The sequence below is a fragment of the Mustela putorius genome, unplaced genomic scaffold (genome assembly GCF_011764305.1).
Source record: "Mustela putorius furo isolate JIRA1106 unplaced genomic scaffold, ASM1176430v1.1 tig00000242_pilon_pilon_pilon, whole genome shotgun sequence".
NCBI classification, from domain to species: Eukaryota; Metazoa; Chordata; class Mammalia; order Carnivora; family Mustelidae; genus Mustela; species Mustela putorius.
This window is the reverse complement of record NW_025421325.1, coordinates 19363244-19382995: the sequence shown is the minus strand read 5'-3', so window position 1 is coordinate 19382995 and position 19752 is coordinate 19363244. Positions and strand designations below refer to the sequence as shown.

The window sequence follows — 19752 nt, the reverse complement described above, 5'->3', positions numbered from 1 at the left end:
TAAATCATTCAATTATTTAGAAGTTCTCCAGTTAAAAGTTAAATAGATTTTATTTATTTATTTATTTTTTAAAACATTTTTTATTTTTTATAAACATATATTTTTATCCCCAGGGGTACAGGTCTGTGAATCACCAGGTTTATACACTTCACAGCACTCTAAAAGTTAAATAGATTTTTTAAAAAGATTTTATTTATTGATTTGACAGAGAGAGATCACAAGTAGGCAGAGAGGCAGGCAGAGAGAGAGGAAGGGAAGCAGGCTCCCTGCTGAGCAGAGAACCCGATGTGGGACTCAATCCCAGGACCCTGAGATCATGACCTGAGCTGAAGGCAGCGGCGTAATCCACTGAGCCACCCAGGCACCCAGATTTTTTTTTTTTTAATGTAGGTGCAACACCCAGCATGGAGCCCACTGTAGGGTTTGAACTCAACGATAATCCTGAATCAAGACTTGGACTCTTAACCGACTGAGCCACCCAGATGCCCCAAAAGTTAAATAGACTTTAAATCCAGTTAAACCTCCAGAAGAGGTCATGTTTCCACCCCGCAGTTAAAAATTCCAAACATAGAAGCCGATCATTAATCACATAATAGAAATGCCTTTTGGTCCATGATAACTTTGTCCAATATGCCTGTGAGCAGTTCTACTCTAATGATTTCACAGGTCTTTGGAGGTGGCTAGAAGTAAGTAAATCTCTATATACTTATATAGGAATTGCTTCAGAAGGGGTTAGAGCAGTTCCCCTGAAAGTTTAGTCTAAGAGTATATATTTTTAAAATATATTTTAAAAAAGGCTGTCGCAAGAAAAGTTATCTTTAGAAAACTATGGACCTGCTCCATAGTACAGAACCTGTTCCAGTGAGCTGTGGCTGGAACAGAATAACCAAGTGGCGTTTGGAAATTCTCATCCCCATTTGTTGAGTCAACCTGAAAGGGAGGAGCCCAGACACCTGCATATTTACATAAGCTCCTCTAGGAGTCAGACATGGCCAGGGAAGAGAATTAACATCCTGATAATCAAGACTCAGCTCACCAACAGGAAGGTAATCCAAATAAGAGGTGCTCTCCATTACTAGCCAGATTGTCTTTGATATTCTTCATTTTCTACATTTTCTTTTTACAGAAAAGTAAATTAGAAGTAATAATTTTTGAAAAAAATGTTTTAAGATCTCTTGATCATTATGAACATGGGATTATATAGCAAACATTTATGTTCTGATGGGATAGTATTTAAATTAGGAGATCAACTTTGATAGTCCTTAAAATGTAATCTTTGGTCTCTAGTCAAGAGAATAATGGAGTCTTAGGAGTGATATTTAAATTAAATTTAATTCAAGACAAACATCACATACATCCACCTTCTCCAAAATGCTTAATTCATCTGAATTAAGGAAATGGCAATTATTCTGACTGAAGTCTTTGTTCTGTGATATGTGTGTTTGGGCAAGTTTAGGCAAACAGCAAAGGTTTAGAAATCCTACCACCAAGCCTACAGCATTTTGAAAATGCAAAAGCCAACTTGATTTTCCAATCTGGCAGTTCAATATGAGCTGTCAAAATCTCATCCAATTAGTCCTTCTATTCCAGATAATCTAGTTTCCTCGGGGTCATTATGGTTTTCCTTGGACAGCGGTCCAGTACACGTGAGCATTCCTTTCCAATTCCCTCAGTTAGCATTGGCAACTCTAGTATCAGAACTATGGAAGTTCAACATTGTTGTCACCAACTCTGGAAGATCAAATTCGTGTTTCCACCCCCAGTCCTTCCGAGCATTGCTGTCATCAAAGTTCATCGGCCAACTATCCGCTAGGAAAAGACATGGAAGAGAAGCTTGAATTACTCAGACTGTGGACTTGCAAAAATGTCTAGCACATTTTATATAAAGGTCTACTATACAAAATGCCACAAAAGAAATTCACCCTCCGAAATTCCTCCTCCAAGGAGACCAGAGTGGCCATTATGCACATATATAGCCACCCTCTTAGATCAGAAGATTCTATTACATGCCCACGATCAGGCACTGGGGATTGTGACTCACTATTAAAATCTCCCATGGACATGTAGGGCAGCAATCTTCTACTCCAGCAGTGCTCAAGGCCACAGCGGCAATCACAGCATCAGAAAACCCACGGACATTTTCTTGTGCTGTTGGCTGGTTTTATGTATCAACAATAAAATGGTGAAATGCTGAAAAGCTATTTATTTGGAATAGGATGATTCCACCCCTTTATATATCAGTGCCCCAAAGTGCAGCATCTGTTGTCTCAACAACAGCTTCTTCTTCAGAATGTGTCCAGAACCTCCTTATTCTCCATGCTTTATGTCCTCAAGGGACTCACAGTGCCAACTAAAGCTTCACTTAGATTTTGAGGAGAGTTGAAATGATGTACCCACCTATGGCCTGTCGAACAGAATCCACGTTGTACGTGATCTGGAATTCTGGTATGTGCTTGAGAACCTCCTGGGCCAGGTCCTCAGGGGTGAAGCTCATGGCATTGACATTGTAGGTCCTCATGGAGAGGGACTCTGCCGGGGCCTCCATGACTTCCAGAGTGGCCCTGAGGCAGTCATCAATATACATCATTGGGAGCCTCGTGCTGGGTTTCAGGTTGCACTCAAATTTGCCATTCTTTAGGGCATCGTGGAAGATCTGGACTGCATAATCTGAAAGAGAATCCTGTCTGTGACTCGTCTTATAACAAAATGATGAATGTGTTAGGTCAATGGTTACACCTTAGGCTCTTTATGCTCCTCAGCATCACTGAGGACCCCCAAAGAGGTCTTAGGAGTGTGGGTTACATCAATATCTACTATATCAGAAAGTAACGGAGCATTTAAAAAATACTGCTACATCTTAAAATGATAATAATAAACCCATCATATAGTCATATGTATGATATTGTATAGGAAGAAGAATGTATTTTTCAAACAAAAGAAGGCTTAGTGAAAAGAATGGCATGTTTTACATTTTGACCATGTCTTGTTGCCTGGCTCAATAACAGAAAGTTGGAGTCTCCGGTTGCCTTGTGTGTTCAGCTCACTAGGCTGTCACACATCACACAGTCTCTAGAAAACTCCACAGTGCACTTGTAAAGGAGAATGAAAAGAAGGCAAATGACAGCTTCATATTGATACGGAAAGAGTTTTGACCTCTTGGACCACTTGGAAAAAAACAAAGATCCTGAGGGATTCCCAGTGCATAATTGGAGAGTATTGTATTAAGGCAAAAAGCTTTTTAAAAAGTAACCTCAACAAAAATCTCCTTTAAAATCCCTCAGATTTGGGGATGCCTGGGTGGTTCAGTTGGTTAAGCATCTGTCTTCAGCTGAGGTCGGTCGTAAGGGTCCTGGGATCAATTCCCACATAGGGCTCTTTGCTCAGCGGGGAGCCTGTTTCTCCCTCTGCCTGCCACTCCTCCTGCTTGTGCTCTCTCTCTCTTTCAAATAAATAAATAAGTAAATAAAATAAATTTAAAATCTCTCAGATTTTGCCAAGGTTTAGCTTTTATTATTTTTTTAAAGATTTTATTCATTTATTTGTCAGAGAAAGAAAGAGCAAGCAAGCACAAGCAGGGGGAGCAACAGGTAGAGGGAGAAGCAGGCTTCCCCATGAGCAAGAAGCCCAGCGTGGTACTCAATCCCAGGACCTTAGGATCATAACCTGAGCACAAGGCAGACGCTTAACAGACTGAGCCACCCATGTGTCCCAAGGCTTAGCTTTTATATTATATCTCAGAGCCCCTCATATGGGAAGGATTTCTAATATGGGAGTTACTGAACATAATGCATGCTGGAGTTCAAACTCATAACAATAAAAATAACAACAACAACAATGACAAGAACAACACTTATGCTCCTTTAACAACATGCAATGCATACATATAGTCCATTTTCACGGAGTTCTCTGCATTAAGAAACAAAGGCTGGATTCAATTCAATTCTATTTGGTGTTCTCCTACATTACAAATTCGACATGACAAATTTGTTCTCGAATATTACCTGTTTGATTCTAGCACTGGGGATGGCTAATCATGGGCTGGATTTGCAACACCAGCATGAGCTGCCCTTAACACGTTCAAGTCAATGGGACTCCATGAGCTTCTCAGATGCGCTTGCCAGAGAGGGCGCAGAAACTCGGGGTCAGCACACAGCTAAAAAGATAGCTGGTCCCTTGCTGCTCTTCAGGGCACGTAGAAAACCTATCTTACTTAGGGCAAAAACGGGAAACAGCACTTACCCGTTGTTCCTCCTCCAGGCTGGGAGTCTGCTGAAATAATTCCAGGATATCTCAAGCATCGGAAATCTAACCCGTAACGGTAATGGTAATACTACAAAAAAGAGAAAAGCAACTTTAAAACAAATGCTTTAAACCAGACAGAGCAATGCAAAGAAAAGAAGAGCTCTTTCTTGGGGGGTGGGGGATGGAACAGAATATCTTTCCATGCAGTTCTATTGAAATATTCCTAAAGGAAGCGAGACTAGAATTTCTAAGGGCCACTCACTTTTCTTTAACAAGTAACCCTTCCGCTTTCACTTTCAAAAAAATCACTCTGGTGATATATCAACACGGTCAATAACAAATCAGCCTGCGCTGATTGTCAGCTCTTCTTTGGAAGAGAGTCACTGCTCGACACCCCAAACAATCCTCCGGGAGCGTGTTCCTGTAGTGCAGAATGGCACAGAGCTCAGGGGAGGGCTGTGGGGGAGGAGGGTAATGCCTGATACCTCAGCTAAAGGAGCAGACACCACTCCCACTTGTCCTAGAGTTTTGTGGGTTTTTTTAAGTTTTTAAATTTTATTTTATTTGAGAGAGAGAGAGAGAATGAGAGCGAGAGCATGAGCAGGGGGAGCAGGAGAGGGAGAAGCAGGCTCCCCACTGGGTAGGGAGCCCAATGTGGGATTTGATCCCAGGACCCTGGGATCATGATCTGAGCCAAAGGCAGAGGCTTAACCAACCGAGTCACCCAGGCTTCCGTTAGCACAGAATTTTAAAGACAAAGAATATTAAAAAAAAAAAAAAAAAAGAAAAGAACAAAAGTCCTTTGACCTTCTCCTTAACACAGTGTTCAAAAATCACATCCCATTACTGCCAATACTGGGAGCCTGACAGAACGGAGCAGTACCAGTAAGACAGATAGCAAATGAAGAAGAGGGTGCCATCGAGGGGCCAAGGGCTAAGGAGCTCTTCCGGAGCATTCAGTTCCTGCCACTTGGCAAACGCAATCAGTTTGGGAGCACTTCTGGGGGCTGGGCGGGGATGGGGGTAGAGGTAAACGTCTCCTCCAAGGATGAGTCAGCTAGTGTATGAGGCAAAGAGAACAGAAAAGGCAACACTGCGTCATCTTGCCAAGCAAGGCTTACTTCTCCCATGAGCTCGGCGTGGACCTTGGACACCCCGTAGATGGTCCTGGGCCTCTGCACACAGAGATCGGGAGTTGGATTCCGGGGAGAAGTAGGGCCAAAAGCTCCGATCGTGCTAGGCACAAACAATCGCAAACTGTGCTCTGCCGCGACATCCAGGACGTTATGCAATCCTGCAAGGAACAGACATGATGACCACCGTCTCAAAAATCTCCTGCAGAAGAACTGGAAGAGCTGGCAAATCAGCCATCCTGGGCAAGACCCAGAAACTTACCAGTGATATTGACGGCCCTGGCCAAGGACACATTCGCTTCCCCCACCGCACTGAGCAGAGCGCTATAATGAAACAACCAGGTGATGCGGTTGTTTACCACGATCTCCCGAAGATTCTTGTAATCCAGAATGTCGGAATAAATAAACGGGCCTACAAGGAACACAACAAAACCAGAGAAGCACAAGTTAGGGGTTTAAAAAGCCAAGGGGACCTTCCCCCCAGCACCAGTTGGCTCGTGAACTCCATTAGGGTCAACTGGATGGCTGGCTCATTGGACGCTGTGCAGCATTTTGCTTACGAAAGAACAAACCCCAGCCACCGCCCAGGTAACAGGAACTCGTGCTCATGAAGAGCTTAAACTTGCCACTCGCTGTCCAAGGCCTTTCTGTATACTTAGATCTGACCGGGAGGGAAACTGAGGCACAGAGAAAAACTAGCCAGGATCGAGTGAGTGGGAGAACCGGGGAGGGGGGGTGTGTCACAACCAGGCATCTGGCTCCTGAGTTGGTGCTATTAATAGTCCCCCTACAGGCACGGTAATTTCAGTCTGCGGAAAAGTTACCCAATTTAAAAAGGCTAGAGAAGTGGGTTTCTAAAAGAACATACAACTTGGTGTAGAAGAACCACAGGCATGAGCTAGGGAGAGTCAGGCTAGTTCGGTGGCAGCTTCCCCCACTTACAGCAAAGTACCAGGAAGGACCTGGAGACCTTACAAACATGTTTCTAAGGTAGGAAAAAGCTTGAGGACTTTGCAGTGTTTGTGCGTGCGTGCACAGCTGTTTAAGAGCAAATTTATGTTGGGGCCCAACTCTTGATTTCACCTCAGGTCATGATCTTAGGGTTGTGAGATCAAGCCCTGTGTTCGGCTCTGTGCTTAGCACGGAGAGTCTGACTCTGTTGGGATTCTCTCTCTCTCTCCCTCTTGCTAAAATAAATAAATAAATCATCATCATCATCATCATCTTTTTTTAAAGAGCAAATCTATGTTGAAATAGGAGGATTAATTTCTCCAAAGTTTTAGAGTTCTTTTTTCTCATTACAGAACTTGATTTTTGTTTTCCCTCTGAGAAAAGAAATTAAAAACTCAAAAAGGCAGGAATCAAAGTTTTTATTCCAAAGATACTATCCCAAATAATGCACAAAGATATCATCCCCAAACTTTACTTCAAGTTTGAAAGAGTTTTCCTGTTCTTGTAACTCTTAACAAGAAGCAGCATTAACTGCAGACATTTCACAGAATTACGAGGGATCATATTAGGAATGTGGGTTTTTGTGGTTGTTTGTTTGTTTTTTTAAAGAGATAGTGAGTTAGGGGATGAGGCACAGAATGAAAGGGAGAGAGAGAATCCCAAGTCAGCTCCATGGCCAACATGGAGCCAGACGTGCAGCTCAATCTTACCATGCTGATCTCGTGACTGAGCTGAAATCAGGAATTGGTCACTTAACCCACTGAGCCACCCAGGTACCCCCAAATAGGAATTTTTTTTTTTTAAGATTTGTATTTATTTATATGACAGACAGAGATCACAAGTAGGCAGAGAGGCAGACAGAGAGAGAAGAAGGGAAGCAGGCTCCCTGCTGAGCAGAGAGCCCAATGTGGGACTCGATCCCAGGACCCTGAGATCACGACCTGAGCTGAAGGCAGCGGCTTAACCCACTGAGCCACCCAGGCGCCCCCCAAATAGGGAATTTTTAAAAGTCACACAACTGGGCCTCAATAACACCTTTCTTTTCATCACAAGTCTGGTTATGAGCTGCTGCACACACTGATCCCATGAGCCGTCTCTCTAACTACATTTTGAAAATCAAAGATGAAACAAAAACAAGGCATCTTGATCTCTTACCACTGTGGAAGATGTGATCGGGGGGTTTCCTTATGTCAGACAAAATCACATTGTCCTTCCCAAATCGTTTCCTGTAGGAAAGAGCAAAACACGTGACTTGGTACATCTAGGATATAACTGGCCCAATGAAAATGCGCTTTCAAATAGGGCAAAGGACCAGTGGGGGAGACGATGAGCCACAGACCTGCTACATGTTTATGATATGAAGAACAAAATAAAATGATTACATGTTGCCAAAGACAAGTTGTACATACTAAAGAACTCATATTTTCAATTTCAGCTTTTTGGGCTCTTACCTCAAAAAGTTAGCAAGCCCTACTCCAAGCTGGCCAAGACCCCCTAGATGAAGAAGAAAAAAGTGGAACTTTAATTCAAATCTTACCAGTTCATTTATTCCCAGAACATAGTAACAGAATAAGACTGTAGGGCAATCTCAGCTAATTAGGGAAAGGCCCAGCCTGACCTGATAAAACTAAGTTACATCCTTCACACGAGGACAGAGATTGATGCGGGTAATTATTAGTCGCAGAGACAAAACTCTTTCTAGCATTGGGTGGCTGACAGGAAGCAACGGCGCAGAAAGAGAAAAAAATCACAAGAAAGCAGGATAACCTCCTAGCTCCTTAAGTCAGGAATTCCTCTCAGACCTGCCCTCATTATTTGATGAGTTCTGAAGCCTGAATGCAACAGGAGCCAAAACACTCAAAAGCCAAACAGAAAATTTGAGATCAGCCTCTGGAAGGATTATCAAGAAGCCCATCCTCCATTAGGACTGGGCTGGGGTGCAAGAGGGGAAAAGGGGGACAAACCAGGAAATCATCCAAGAAAAGGGAAGACAACTGAATTGACAAGGAGCCATGAAGAAAACTAATTTTTTTTTTTAATTTTTAAAAATTAAAATTAGAGCTTCCTAATTTAGAGGCTTAAAAATGCTGCTGAGCGAGGTGCCTGGGTGACTCACTGGGTTAAGCCTCTGCCTTCAGCTCAGGTCATGATCTCAGGGTCCTGAGATCGAGTCCCACATTGGGCTCTCTGCTCAGCAGGGAGCTGCTGCCCGCCCCCCCGCCCGCCTCTCTGTTTACCTGTGATCTCTGTCAAATAAATTAATAAAATCTTAAAAAAAAAAATAAAAGCCACTGAGAGGGATGCCTGGGTGGCTTAGTTGGTTAAGCGTCAGCCTTTGGCTAAAGTCATGATCCCAGGATCCTGGGATCAAGCCCCACATCCCATTGGGCTGCTTGCTCAGCGGGGAGCCTGCTTCTTCCCCTCCTTTGTCCCTCCCCCTGCTTGTGCACGCGCATGCGCAGGCGCTCTCTCTGACAAATAAATAAAATCTTTTTTTAAAAAATGCCACTGATTGAAATGGGTGAGCTGGGTTTGTGAGTACAGCTGGGGGAATGAAACTGCAAATTTCATCTGAGAGAGGTAAACGAGGCAGGGAGATACAGAAAGTGGGATTTCCTGTAAGTGCTTATTACCATGGGACTGGACCCAGGCCCACTGACACCACCACAGAAGGTGCTCTGCCGGTGGTGGAGGGAGGGAGCCAACTAGCACCAGATAAGTGGGGCAAACCAGGGAGGACAGTATAAGGGGGAAGAGATTACACCTGAAGTCCATTTCCAGCCGGAGTGGAGGCGGCGGAAGTGAAAGAAACACACACACACTGTGAGGAATGTAAGAAGCCAAGGGGATGGTGCAAAGAAGGAAATAAAGTGTGTCCACCACATCAGAGGTGGGCTTGTGTTGGCTGGAAGGACCTGGAGTGCCAGGTGAAACTTGGAGTGACGAGGACATAGCATCAGGGGCTGGGTGGACAGGAGGTAAGGAGCACAGGGAGCAAGTCTGGCGACAGTGAGATTAACGGCTTTCCAAGATGGTGGGGATGGGTTCCTCAGGCAGGCCCTAACATGTCTCCTCTGTCTCCCACACAAAAACAGGCAACAGCTGCTGGCATGATGTGGTTGAGGAGGTCAGTCAAGAAAAGATGCACCTGAGGCACCACCCACACTGTAGCCCCTGCACATTTGCTCCCCTCAGGCGATCTCAGCCACACAGCAGCTTCCTGCCCCCCCCCCCCCGTTTCCTAGAGCCAACCTTTAGACAATAAAAAATCACAACATGCAAAGAAAGCACTAACAACAGTGACAGAATAAGGATTTTGGGCTTGCCATTCTGGAGGAAGCCAATCATGGAAAAGGTTATTTCTGATGAATACATGTTAGCTGGTGGCATGGTAGCCCTTCCAAAGCCATCCAGAAAGAGCAAAGGAAAAAAAAAGGGAGGGGGGAGGAGGAGGAGGAGAAAAGAGAAGGAGGAGAAGGAGGAGGAGGAGAATCATCAAGTTGCAAATGTGGAATAAAGAAGGAAAGAAAAAAAAAAAGCCCAACCTGTAATTAGGACACGTGGCTGGTCTGTTCCAGAGAAGGAGGCAGAGTGGAAGTTGGCATCTGCTGGAATCTGCCGAGGGGAGGTGGCCAGAAACCGGAACGGCGGGGCAGCTGTCCAGCAGCCACAGGCTGGGCTCCCCAGCATCTGGCCCACGACCTGCCGCAGCATCCTAGTGACCAGCATTTCCCTGCAAACACCCTGCAATTAAAAAGGAGCAGAGTTCATTACACAACCTTTTATGCTTCCAACCCCTCTGAACACAAGCTCACGGGCACAACGTGGATTGGACTCCCGAACTGAACTAAAGAGACTGCTGAGTGGGCCAACGGGAAGCCTGTCAAGAGCCTCCTGCAAGCTGGGCTCTGTAAAAAGGGGATCAAACCCGGCAGGCAGACAAAAGCCGGGCAGAGATTTAGAACTGACACTGCACAATGCTGACATCGCCTGCATCTAACGGTTACTGTGGAGGGGACCGTGCATGGACCTGGAAACACCAAGTCAGTGCATCCCAACGAAGCCTTCACATCCTTAGAGCTGGCCGCAGTCTGTCCACGCACCACCAGAAGGCACAGACAGGTCCCAGATTAAATAACTTAGTGCCCTGTCCATCTTGTGCAAATATTCAGATATTATCCTTAGAGTGAACCAGACTAGAAAAGCAGATGGTTAAAAGATGGCGCTCGGTGACATTCGGTAAGCTGTGACCCCTTTGTTTTGCTGCCCTCTCCTTTCAAAAGGATCATCTGGAAGAGCTGTTTTCTCCTTTTCTTCCAGACCATGAACATTTTAGTCCCCCTCCTCTTCCTCACCAGTTTTATTGGTTACAGACCATGAAATCATTTCTGGCCTTAAGAGTTCACCCCTTAAGACAGTCCAACTGCACAAGGCTTGCGACTGGAGGTGCAGGCAGGGCTTTCACACATGACCCCCGGCCCCAACCTCCTGCCCCAGCACCCAGACAAGTGTGTCCCAAGAGTAAATCAGAGCCACACAGCAGGCTCTGCTGCTTCCCACCCTCTAAAGTCAGGCCTCCTGCACTCTGCACATGGCCCTGTGCCTTCCACAGTAAGATTTCCAACAGAGCTGGCAGAGGAAACTTCAGAGCCAACTCCGGTGACTCACGCCCTTCCAACGAGCTCACCAGATCTAACCATCATATCTTTGTAAACTATAGTTCAAGACCCTTTAAGATCTGAACTTAGCCTTCTCCCACATTCAACTCAGTACCTTGAGGAGAGAACTTAATACACAGCATTCAAAGCCCCTACAGCCTTCCCTCCCAGCTAACTTTGCCAAACAAGCAGAAGAGAGCCTTCTGCTGGAGCGTCTCTGGCTTGCTACAGGGGATCAGGCCTGGAAAAGGGGCCCCCACTCTGGACCACATTATAGGAAAGGCCCAAGTGTCCCTCATAAGACCTTTGGGGAAGTCATCTTTTCAACCATCATTTTTACCCAAGACCAGGTAAGAACTCTGATTCTTTTTTGGGGGGGTGGGTGTGGGGGAGGGAATAGAGTAAAATGTAATTTTTTTTATTGGAAAACAAGTACATAACTTGGAATGGATTTGACGCCAATTGTGCCATAAGCAAATTTTCTTTAAGTGGCTAAACAAAGTTTTTTTTTTTTTAAAGATTTTATTTATTTGACAGAGAGAGAGAGATCACAAGTAGGCAGAGAGGCAGGCAGAGAGAGAGAGAGGAGGAAGCAGGCTCCCCGCAGAGCAGAGAGCCCAATGTGGGACTCGATCCCAGGACCCTGAAATCATGACCTGAGCCGAAGGCAGTGGCTTTAACCCACTGAGCTACCCAGGCGCCCCTGTGGCTAAACAAAGTTTAAAAAACAAGTAACAAAAAAAGAAAATGTCCTAGTACAGGACCAGCAGTACCAAAAAAAATAACGTGTGAGTCCATGGAGCATATACCCATTGTGCAACAGTGCAACTCTGAACCACATATTGCCTTCAGTTCATACTCCACGGAGGAGTTATGGCTCCTCGCTTCTACAACATGCCAACACGTCCTCACAAAAACTGCTTAAAACAAAGGCACAACCCAAATCTTCCCTCATCTGACCAACTCCATCTCCACTGAGGTGTGCACAAGGACTGAGACTTACCCAGAGGAAGCCATGTGCACCATGTGACTGGACCGGCTTTCTCAAGGAGGGTTTCAGGACAACCACAGTAAGATAAGGGAAGAAAACAGGGAGGACTGAGGTCCTAATCACTATCTGTGCATGTTTCTGGACAGCAAGGGGGAAACCTTTTACAGATAAGTTACAAAGAAGAGGCAGATAAATAATTTGGTACAAGACACTGAACACATTCTGCACAACACCTGCACATTGCTGTCATCTGAGTACAAACTCCTCATAGCTCACGTGCCTGTCGCTGTGAAAATCTGCTTCCCTGCCCACTTCAACCTTGGCATCTGCTCACTTCTCTCTCAGGTCTGGCATCACATGGCGGAGCCCTGCATTCCTATAGCCGCGGCCATCTTTATCTAACACGCGGATGGCTCTCCAATTTCTTCCTCATTTTTCTTGCCATCATTGTCAGAAATTCCGGGCTGTCAATTGCTTTACCTCAAGACAGCCATCACACCTCAACACGGAACAAGTGTATCCCTTTAACACATGACATACTAAAAAGATAGGTCCCTGAAGGGTCAAGATTTAATACTACTTAACATTTTTACTGTCATATAAACGGCATTCTTAAGTAAATCTGGCAAACTTTTCAAAAAAGCTATCCTACACCAAATACTTTGGCACCAATCACTTTTGCTGCCAAGCAGTCACCAAAGATACTAATGATTGGTTTGGTGCTGATACCAGATGAACACAAACAAAATGACAAATCCAGCCATGACTGCAAATTTTTCCATTTGTAAGGCAGAATACACTTCTGTTAAGATACTAACACAGTCTTCATGTTTGCAGCTAAAATTTTAATTTGACAAGTTTCTCTATTATTAGAAGGTGACAGGACTAGGATTTCCTTCGATGCTTTTTCCTCCAAACAAGGCTTTACTGTGTTTCTCCAGCCACTGCAATTTGATAAACTATCCTGCTAGATGCTTCAATAGCTTTTTCACTACTAGTTTGTAAAGCTATAACAAATCATTTTTGGCTTCTCAAGAGCTCATCATATCTACATTTAAGTCATTCAGTTCATTTTTATTTAGAGGACTCTGAATGGTTGTTCTCAAAAGAATGCTACTGGCACTGTAATATTATACAAAAACTTTCTACAGTGTAAGACACAGAATGTAAATGTCTAACAACTGTAAAACTGATGAAATCTGTCACATTTTTAGGTTTTATGTAGTTCTCTGGAGTAAATTCCTCCCTTTCATTATTCAGGAAACTCTGATAGATCGTTTCATTTTTTTCAGCATTTATAGACATCGATGGTATAGCTCTGAGTAGAAAAATCAAGTTATCTAGTATCCCCCTGTTTAGCCAACAATACAAAAATAGATAAATATCCGTTCACTTTAGAATAGTTTTATATCATTTAAAAATTTATAAAAGTGTTCAAATCAAGACTATGAAGTATAATGTTTTGACTTCTAGGACCCTACAAAATGTCTCTGGGAAGCCCAGGATTCCCAAGGTTATATTTTGAGAAGAGCTGTTCTAAAGTAAAATTTGCTTTGCCAACCTAGCGATTAAATTTATATAGGGAAGTCATCAAAGATTCTTAGTCCCTCTTTAAAGACTCGATTATAGTCCACAGACTTTCTCTCCCAAGCACCTTCTTTACTTTAACTGCACAGGGAAGAAGAAACAATTCAACAAACTCTTCCCCAGAGATAATGGAGTGCCTCCCTGACCCAGGACTCTCCAGGGTAGTTATTATACCACTGCTCCCATCATTCTCCTGGCATTTACCTCTCTGCACAAACCACAGAACTCTAAGACAGCACTGACACTATGAAGAGGGTGGGACCGATATAGATGAAGACTTGGAGCTCAAGTACCTTTGCTCCTTGTATGGATATGGTAGAGCTAGGTAAGGAATCAATGAGGTTAATACTGAGGTCTCTAATGTATGCTGCTGTAAGAATGGGGTCCCTGGGGAAGTAGGTCAGATGAGAAGACAGAGTTTGGTTTTGGAAACATTAGGTGTTTTTTTTTTTTTTTAAGATTTTATTTATTTGACAGAGAGATCACAAATAGGCAGAGAGGCAGGCAGAGAGAGGAGGAAGCAGGCTCCATGCTGAGCAGAGAGCCTGAAGCAGGGCCTGATCTCAAGACTCTGGGATCACAACCAGAGCCAAAGGCAGAGGCTTAACCCACTGAGCCACCCAGACACCCCCAGAAACATTGGTCTTAAGTGCCAGGAGACAATATGGCTATCTCTCTCATAAAGTTGTGAGCTCTTATGAGAAATTCCTACCAGTAACTGATGTATGTCAGTACTCACCAAACAGTGTGGAACAGACCAGAAGGAGAAAACAGGAAATAACAAGGGTTTGTCTACACCACACACACATACACTAAAACAGAATGCCCCTGTTTGCAGAAAAAAATTACTTTGGTTTCTTAGGGGAGAAACTTATTTCAACTGTGACTGCTCTGAAGATAAATAATTCTGTTTCGGGAATATATATATTTTTTTAATGGAAAAACAAAAATGGATTTATTTTACTTTCAAATTTCACACCACAACATTTTACTGAAAATGAAGTGATTTTTAATCTATAAATAAAGGACTCTTTAAATGTCACTCAGGATGTTTTAAGACAGATTTGAATTAACAACACGTCTTACAACATTTCCTTTTTTTAAAAAAAAAAGATTTTATTTATTTATTTGACAGAGAGAGATCACAAGTAGGCAGAGAGGCAGGCAGAGAGAGAGAAAGAGAGGAGGAGGAAGCAGGCTCCCTGCCAAGCAGAGTCCAATGCGGGACTCGATCCCTGAGATCATGACCTGAGCCGAAGGCAGCGGCTTAACCCACTGAGCCACCCAGGCACCCCACACACAACAATTTCAATCAACCAGTCACTCTGAAAACACAATGGGGAGGCGTAACAAGTATGTGATGATTTCTTAATTGTCCAAGAGGATAAAGACCTTTTTCGAATATGGAAAGAAATTAGTCTACAGTATTAACCCCTAAAAACTATTCTCCTTTATAGACAACAATATTCAACAATATTATTTTCAGTTTCATACACTTTTACTTTATAAAGAACTCCCAGAGGAAGAAATTTCTGGAGGCTTTCCCAGATATACACAGCTACATTTTCTGTCCTGCCTACAACATCTGCAAAGTATGGCACATCCAGATCCAGATTCTTATGATCGAGGGGCTTCATAATTGCCTCCTCCATATACTCTTTGAGGTCGGCCAAGTTCATAACCATCTCTGTAACAGGATCAATCTCTCCATGCACTGCCACCACAACTTTATAATTGTGCCCATGGCCTTGTGGATTGTTGCATTTCCCAAACAGTTTCGAATGTTTGTTATTACTCAGAGGTTTGCTGTGGAGTCAATGGGTCATGCTGAAGGAGACAAGGCAGGACACTCAGACCCTGGGGGCGACCGCCCTCACCTCGCCTCCTCCTGTTTCAGGAATATTAAGAAACTCCAATTTGAAATATTTAAGGCCAACAAAATAGGCCTTTTCCCTGAGGGCACACCATCAATTTCCCTTAATGTTCTCACTGGCTTATGATCTCCCCAAAATCCAGGTCTAATCATTCTTGCCACGGAGACAGTAAATAAGAATGTATTAATATCTCTGGCACTAAAGAATGAAAGTAAAAGTATCCAGCACTGACATATGAATGGATTAAAAAAAAAATGTGGTGTATACACACAACAGTGTATTATTCAGCCTTGAAGAAGGATATCCTGCCACAGGCTACGCATGGATAAACCTTCAGAACATTATGCCAAGTGAAATAAGCCAGTTACCAAAGGCTAAACAGCATATGATTCCACTCTTAGGATTAGTTATATAAGGTATCCAAGGTGATGAAAATCATAGAAAAAGAAAGTAGAAAGGCACCTGCCAAGAGGTGGGGCATAACGCAGAAGGACTATCAGTGCTTCATTCATTGGCATACAGCTTCAGTTTTGTAAGATGAGAAAGTTTTACAGATCTGTTGCACAGTAACGGGAACATACTTAAACACTACTGGAGTGTTCAATTGAGTACACTTGAGTGTTAAAAATGGTTAACATGGTAAATTTTACATTATGTGACTGCAACCACAATTTAAAATAAAACATGTAAATTCATGTTTTTAAAAAAAGTCTCCAGCCCCAGTTAATGGTCTGCATATACATACATTGCTGAGGAGCTAGAAAATTCACCCAGAGATCAATGCTGTCTCCAGAAGCCTAACAGTCCAGTTGGTGCCTACCAAACCCTAGTCTCATTCAAACTCCTGAGCCCTTATCCCACTTAACTCCTCAACCTGTTCTTCCCACTCTGCTCATAAACCTGCTGAAACTTGTTCTTGTTCATCTCTTCTTCCAGTCTCAGAGGTCTGCAGGAGGGGTCAGTTGCTCTCAACCTTAATTCCCTACCCCTCAAAGTGGGGCTTCCTACCCTGCACTCTGTAAAACTGCTTTCAGGAAAGGGGTGCCATTTGCCTAGTTGATGATTTCCTGGCACCAGACCCTCCCGCACTAAGCTGCTGATTCCTGCCCTCTGTCCACCCCCCACCCCCGTCCCGCCCCGCCCCGCCCCGCACCCCAAGCCCACGGGTTCTCCCACCTCTTAGTTTGCTTTAAGGACCAATAACCCTTACAAAGGGCATTTGCAAGGCAGTCTCTCCTTTAAATATTCTGGTTCATTAAATAATAAATGTGTACTCTTGGGGCGCCTGGGGGCTGAGTGAGTTAAAGCCTCTGCCTTGGGCTCTGGTCATGATCTCAGGATCCTGGGATCGAGCCCCCCATCCGACTCCCTGCTCACTGGGGAGCGTGCTTCCTCCTCTCTCTCTGCCTGCCTCTCTGCCTACTTGTGATCTGTCAAATAAATAAATAAATAATCTTTAAAAAATAAAAATAAAAATAAATAAATAAATAAATGTGTACTCTTAATAGAACTGGCGCAAGGAAAAATCAGGCACTTCCTAACGACCGAGCACGCGTGAAACGCCTGCTTTCCTGAACCCTCACCGTATTCCTGAAGCTGGGATCTTTCTCTCCCTTTTACAGGATGAACTGCCCTGCCCAAGGTCAGGCAAGTACTAAACACCAAGAGGGGTAGGAAACCGGATTCGCTGAGTCTCAAACCCTCCTTCCACCACCGCCACACTTCTCCCTCAGGAAGCATCCCCGTGGCCGCGCTGAGGGCACCTTCTCCGCACCACCATTCCCGCTCCCCCGCGGTTCCTCCCGGCCTCTCCTCACGGGGTAACCCGACAAGCCCAGGGGCCTCAGGTCACCGCCACTCTCGCTGCGCGAGTCTGAGTACGCTCCTCTGCCAAACCTCAAGGTTCCTCAGTCTTGGGGGACAATGATAGGACTGCCCCACTAGATTGATGAGAACATTTAATAGAGTAATAAGAAGAGCACTTAGCAAACTGCTCAAAGACTCCACCAACGAGCTGGTCAAGTCTGGACTTACCGTGGTGATGATCCGAAAGACAGAAAAAGTTTAGGGAATACCCCAGAGCTCTAAGTTGGAGATACAGAGGGCCTCAGAGGTCTGGCTCTGCAGAGCGAGAGGAGGACGCCGGGGAGAGGGAACCCAAGAAGACACGGGGCCTCAGCCCGGCTCTCGCTGAAAAGGGTGAAGGGTCCCATCTTCTCCGGGAGATGCCTGGGTAAACCGGTTTTAGAACGGCCGCGCCTATCCTTATTCCTTGTTGGAGGGTGTCCTAGCAAAGTGGAAGGGGCCGGGTGTCGCCTCCTGTGGACCGAAGCAGCGCCCCCGACCCCGCGCCTCGCAGCTCCGTGGCGACGGCTGGAGACCGCGCTCACGCCGGGGCCAGGGGGACCCGCGACATCAGCCTCCGCTCCTAAACGGGGATCTGCTCCCGGGGACAGCGGCTGGGGTGACGTCCCGGAGCTCCGCACTTACCTTCCGACTGAGGCACCCAGAGGTGCTGCGTTGCGGCGCGGGAATGGGAGCTGGAGCAGCGCGCCGCCCGAGATCCCAGCGCCGCTAGCGCAAACCCGAGCCCGCGCCCAGTGCTCGGCGCCTTTATCGTCTCTGCATCCGAACCCGCCCCTCCGCGCACCAATCCCTTTCTTCCGCCGGGGCCGCGGCTAAGGCGCCGGGTCACGAGGGGAGCCGGGTGGAGGGCCCCGGCTGTCTGGGCAACCCTTTCCCCGCAAGTCTAGGCCACCTCCTCTGACCGACAAAGTGGAGAACTAAGGAACGGCTGGGAGCACGCGAGAGTCCCGCGCGCGCAGCGCGTCCCGCAGCCGCAGTGCCAGCCTTCCCGATTTCGCGTGGGCCTCGTCAAGGTGCGCGCCCCTCTGCAGGCAGCTTTCGCGACTCGGAAATCGGCCCCTCTGTGCCCCCGAGAACCGGCTCGGTCTGGCGTTAAGCGGCTCCGCAGGGACCTGGGGATAAGGGCGGGACGCAGGAGAGGAATTTGGAAGGATTGGCTGAAGAAATGGCCCAGGAACCTGAGTCTGGAGATGTGGTAGTTATTTCTTCTTGGTTTCCCACATGGGAAACATCATTGTCAGGTGAGATGACCCTCAAGGCCACGGACCAGCAGAGTCAGCATCCCGTGAGAACCTGTTAGACGTGAAAATCTGGGGCCTCATCCCGGACCTGCAGAGTCAGGATCTCTACGGGCGGGGCCCAGCGAGCTCTGTTTTAACAAGCCCTCCAGGTGATGCTCATGCGCACGGAAGTTGGAGAAGCGCGGGTCTAAGGCAGGGATTCTCAGACTTCGTTGCCTGTTAGACTCACCTGGAAGTTTTGGGAAGGAGTGAATCAGAATCTCATTTGGGGGCTTGGAGGGGTTAAGTATTTGTTTAAAGCCCCTCAAGTGATCCCGATGTGCTGTCAAAGCTGAGAACCACAGATTACGGAAAGTCTGGGTACAAAGCAGTCCCCACCCCATCTACTGAATCAAGGTCTACATTTTAAAAGATCTCCAAGTGATTCTCAAGCATATCAGGATTTTGGAAAACGGTTCTAAGAAAGGTCTCCTCCAACATTTAGAATCTGTGATGTTAGACAGCGTGTCGAATTTTCTGTTTAACACGCTCTTGGAAAGCTTCATGTCTTCAACATTTTCTCATACGACATGATCCTCATTATGGCTCTTTCTCTGGTGCACTTAAAGTCTAAAATCTTAAGTATAGACTTTTTAGCCTCCCAGGAGACCTTAGAGATTATGAGGGCACTGTACCCATTTCACAGTGGAAGAGGCGAAGCCCTTTCCAGAAAAGTGAAGACATTTGTTCAAGGCCAGGGGACAGAAACCTGGCCGGGGCACTGCGTCATGGCCCTAATACACCACATCATACCGTGAAGAGTTATTTTTGTTGTTGTTTTCCTCAGACCTTGTGATGGCGTCAGAGATCCTGAGCTTACTCTGAGAGGGATTGCGGGTAGGGATGTTGCTGAGTGGAACAACCCACTGGCATTGCTGCCGGTCTGGATGGAGGAGGGGATTTGGGGGGAAAGGCGTGACTTAAGATTTTGTTTCTGAGGACCCTGTATGAAGGAGGATTGATTTACAAGGGATTGAAAGGTGAGTGGTTTCTGGCTACCTATCATCCATTTCCTCTCTTTCTCAGGGAAACAGTCTGGTATTAATATCATCAGCCCCCTTCCTTTCCAGCCAAGGAACAGGCACTTCCACTGGATTTGAATCCTGGTCAGAGTGAGGGAGAGGCTGAAAACAGGAGGACTGGTCCCCATCAGCTGAGGGCCTCTCTGAG

General features: G+C 45.5%; 1 protein-coding gene across 1 annotated transcript; it reads right to left on the bottom strand.

Moving 5' to 3' along the window:
- Nucleotides 1–1313: 1313 nt before the first annotated feature.
- On the bottom strand, nt 1314–18035 carry LOC101691093 (L-threonine 3-dehydrogenase, mitochondrial). The gene is made up of 9 exons (XM_004766068.3): nt 17927–18035; nt 9872–10070; nt 7778–7820; nt 7482–7552; nt 5638–5787; nt 5364–5536; nt 4240–4330; nt 2398–2667; nt 1314–1809 (listed from the first exon to the last, which is right to left on the bottom strand). The coding sequence occupies exons 2-9, from the start codon at nt 10053–10055 to the stop codon at nt 1670–1672; spliced, it is 1122 nt and encodes a 373-aa protein (XP_004766125.1). The 5' UTR covers nt 10056–10070; nt 17927–18035; the 3' UTR covers nt 1314–1669.
- Between the last annotated feature and the right edge of the window lie 1717 nt (nt 18036–19752).

Excerpts from the sequence above, each read along its gene's own strand:
- LOC101691093 (XM_004766068.3), bottom strand. The coding sequence starts at position 10,055 with ATGCTGGTCACTAGGATGCTGCGGCAGGTCGTGGGCCAGATGCTGGGG. Across the intron at positions 5,537-5,637 it reads CAGGGCCGTCAATATCACTG|GATTGCATAACGTCCTGGAT; the intron begins GTAAGTTTCTGG and ends TGTTCCTTGCAG. Across the intron at positions 2,668-4,239 it reads GCCTGGAGGAGGAACAACGG|ATTATGCAGTCCAGATCTTC; the intron begins GTAAGTGCTGTT and ends ATTCTCTTTCAG.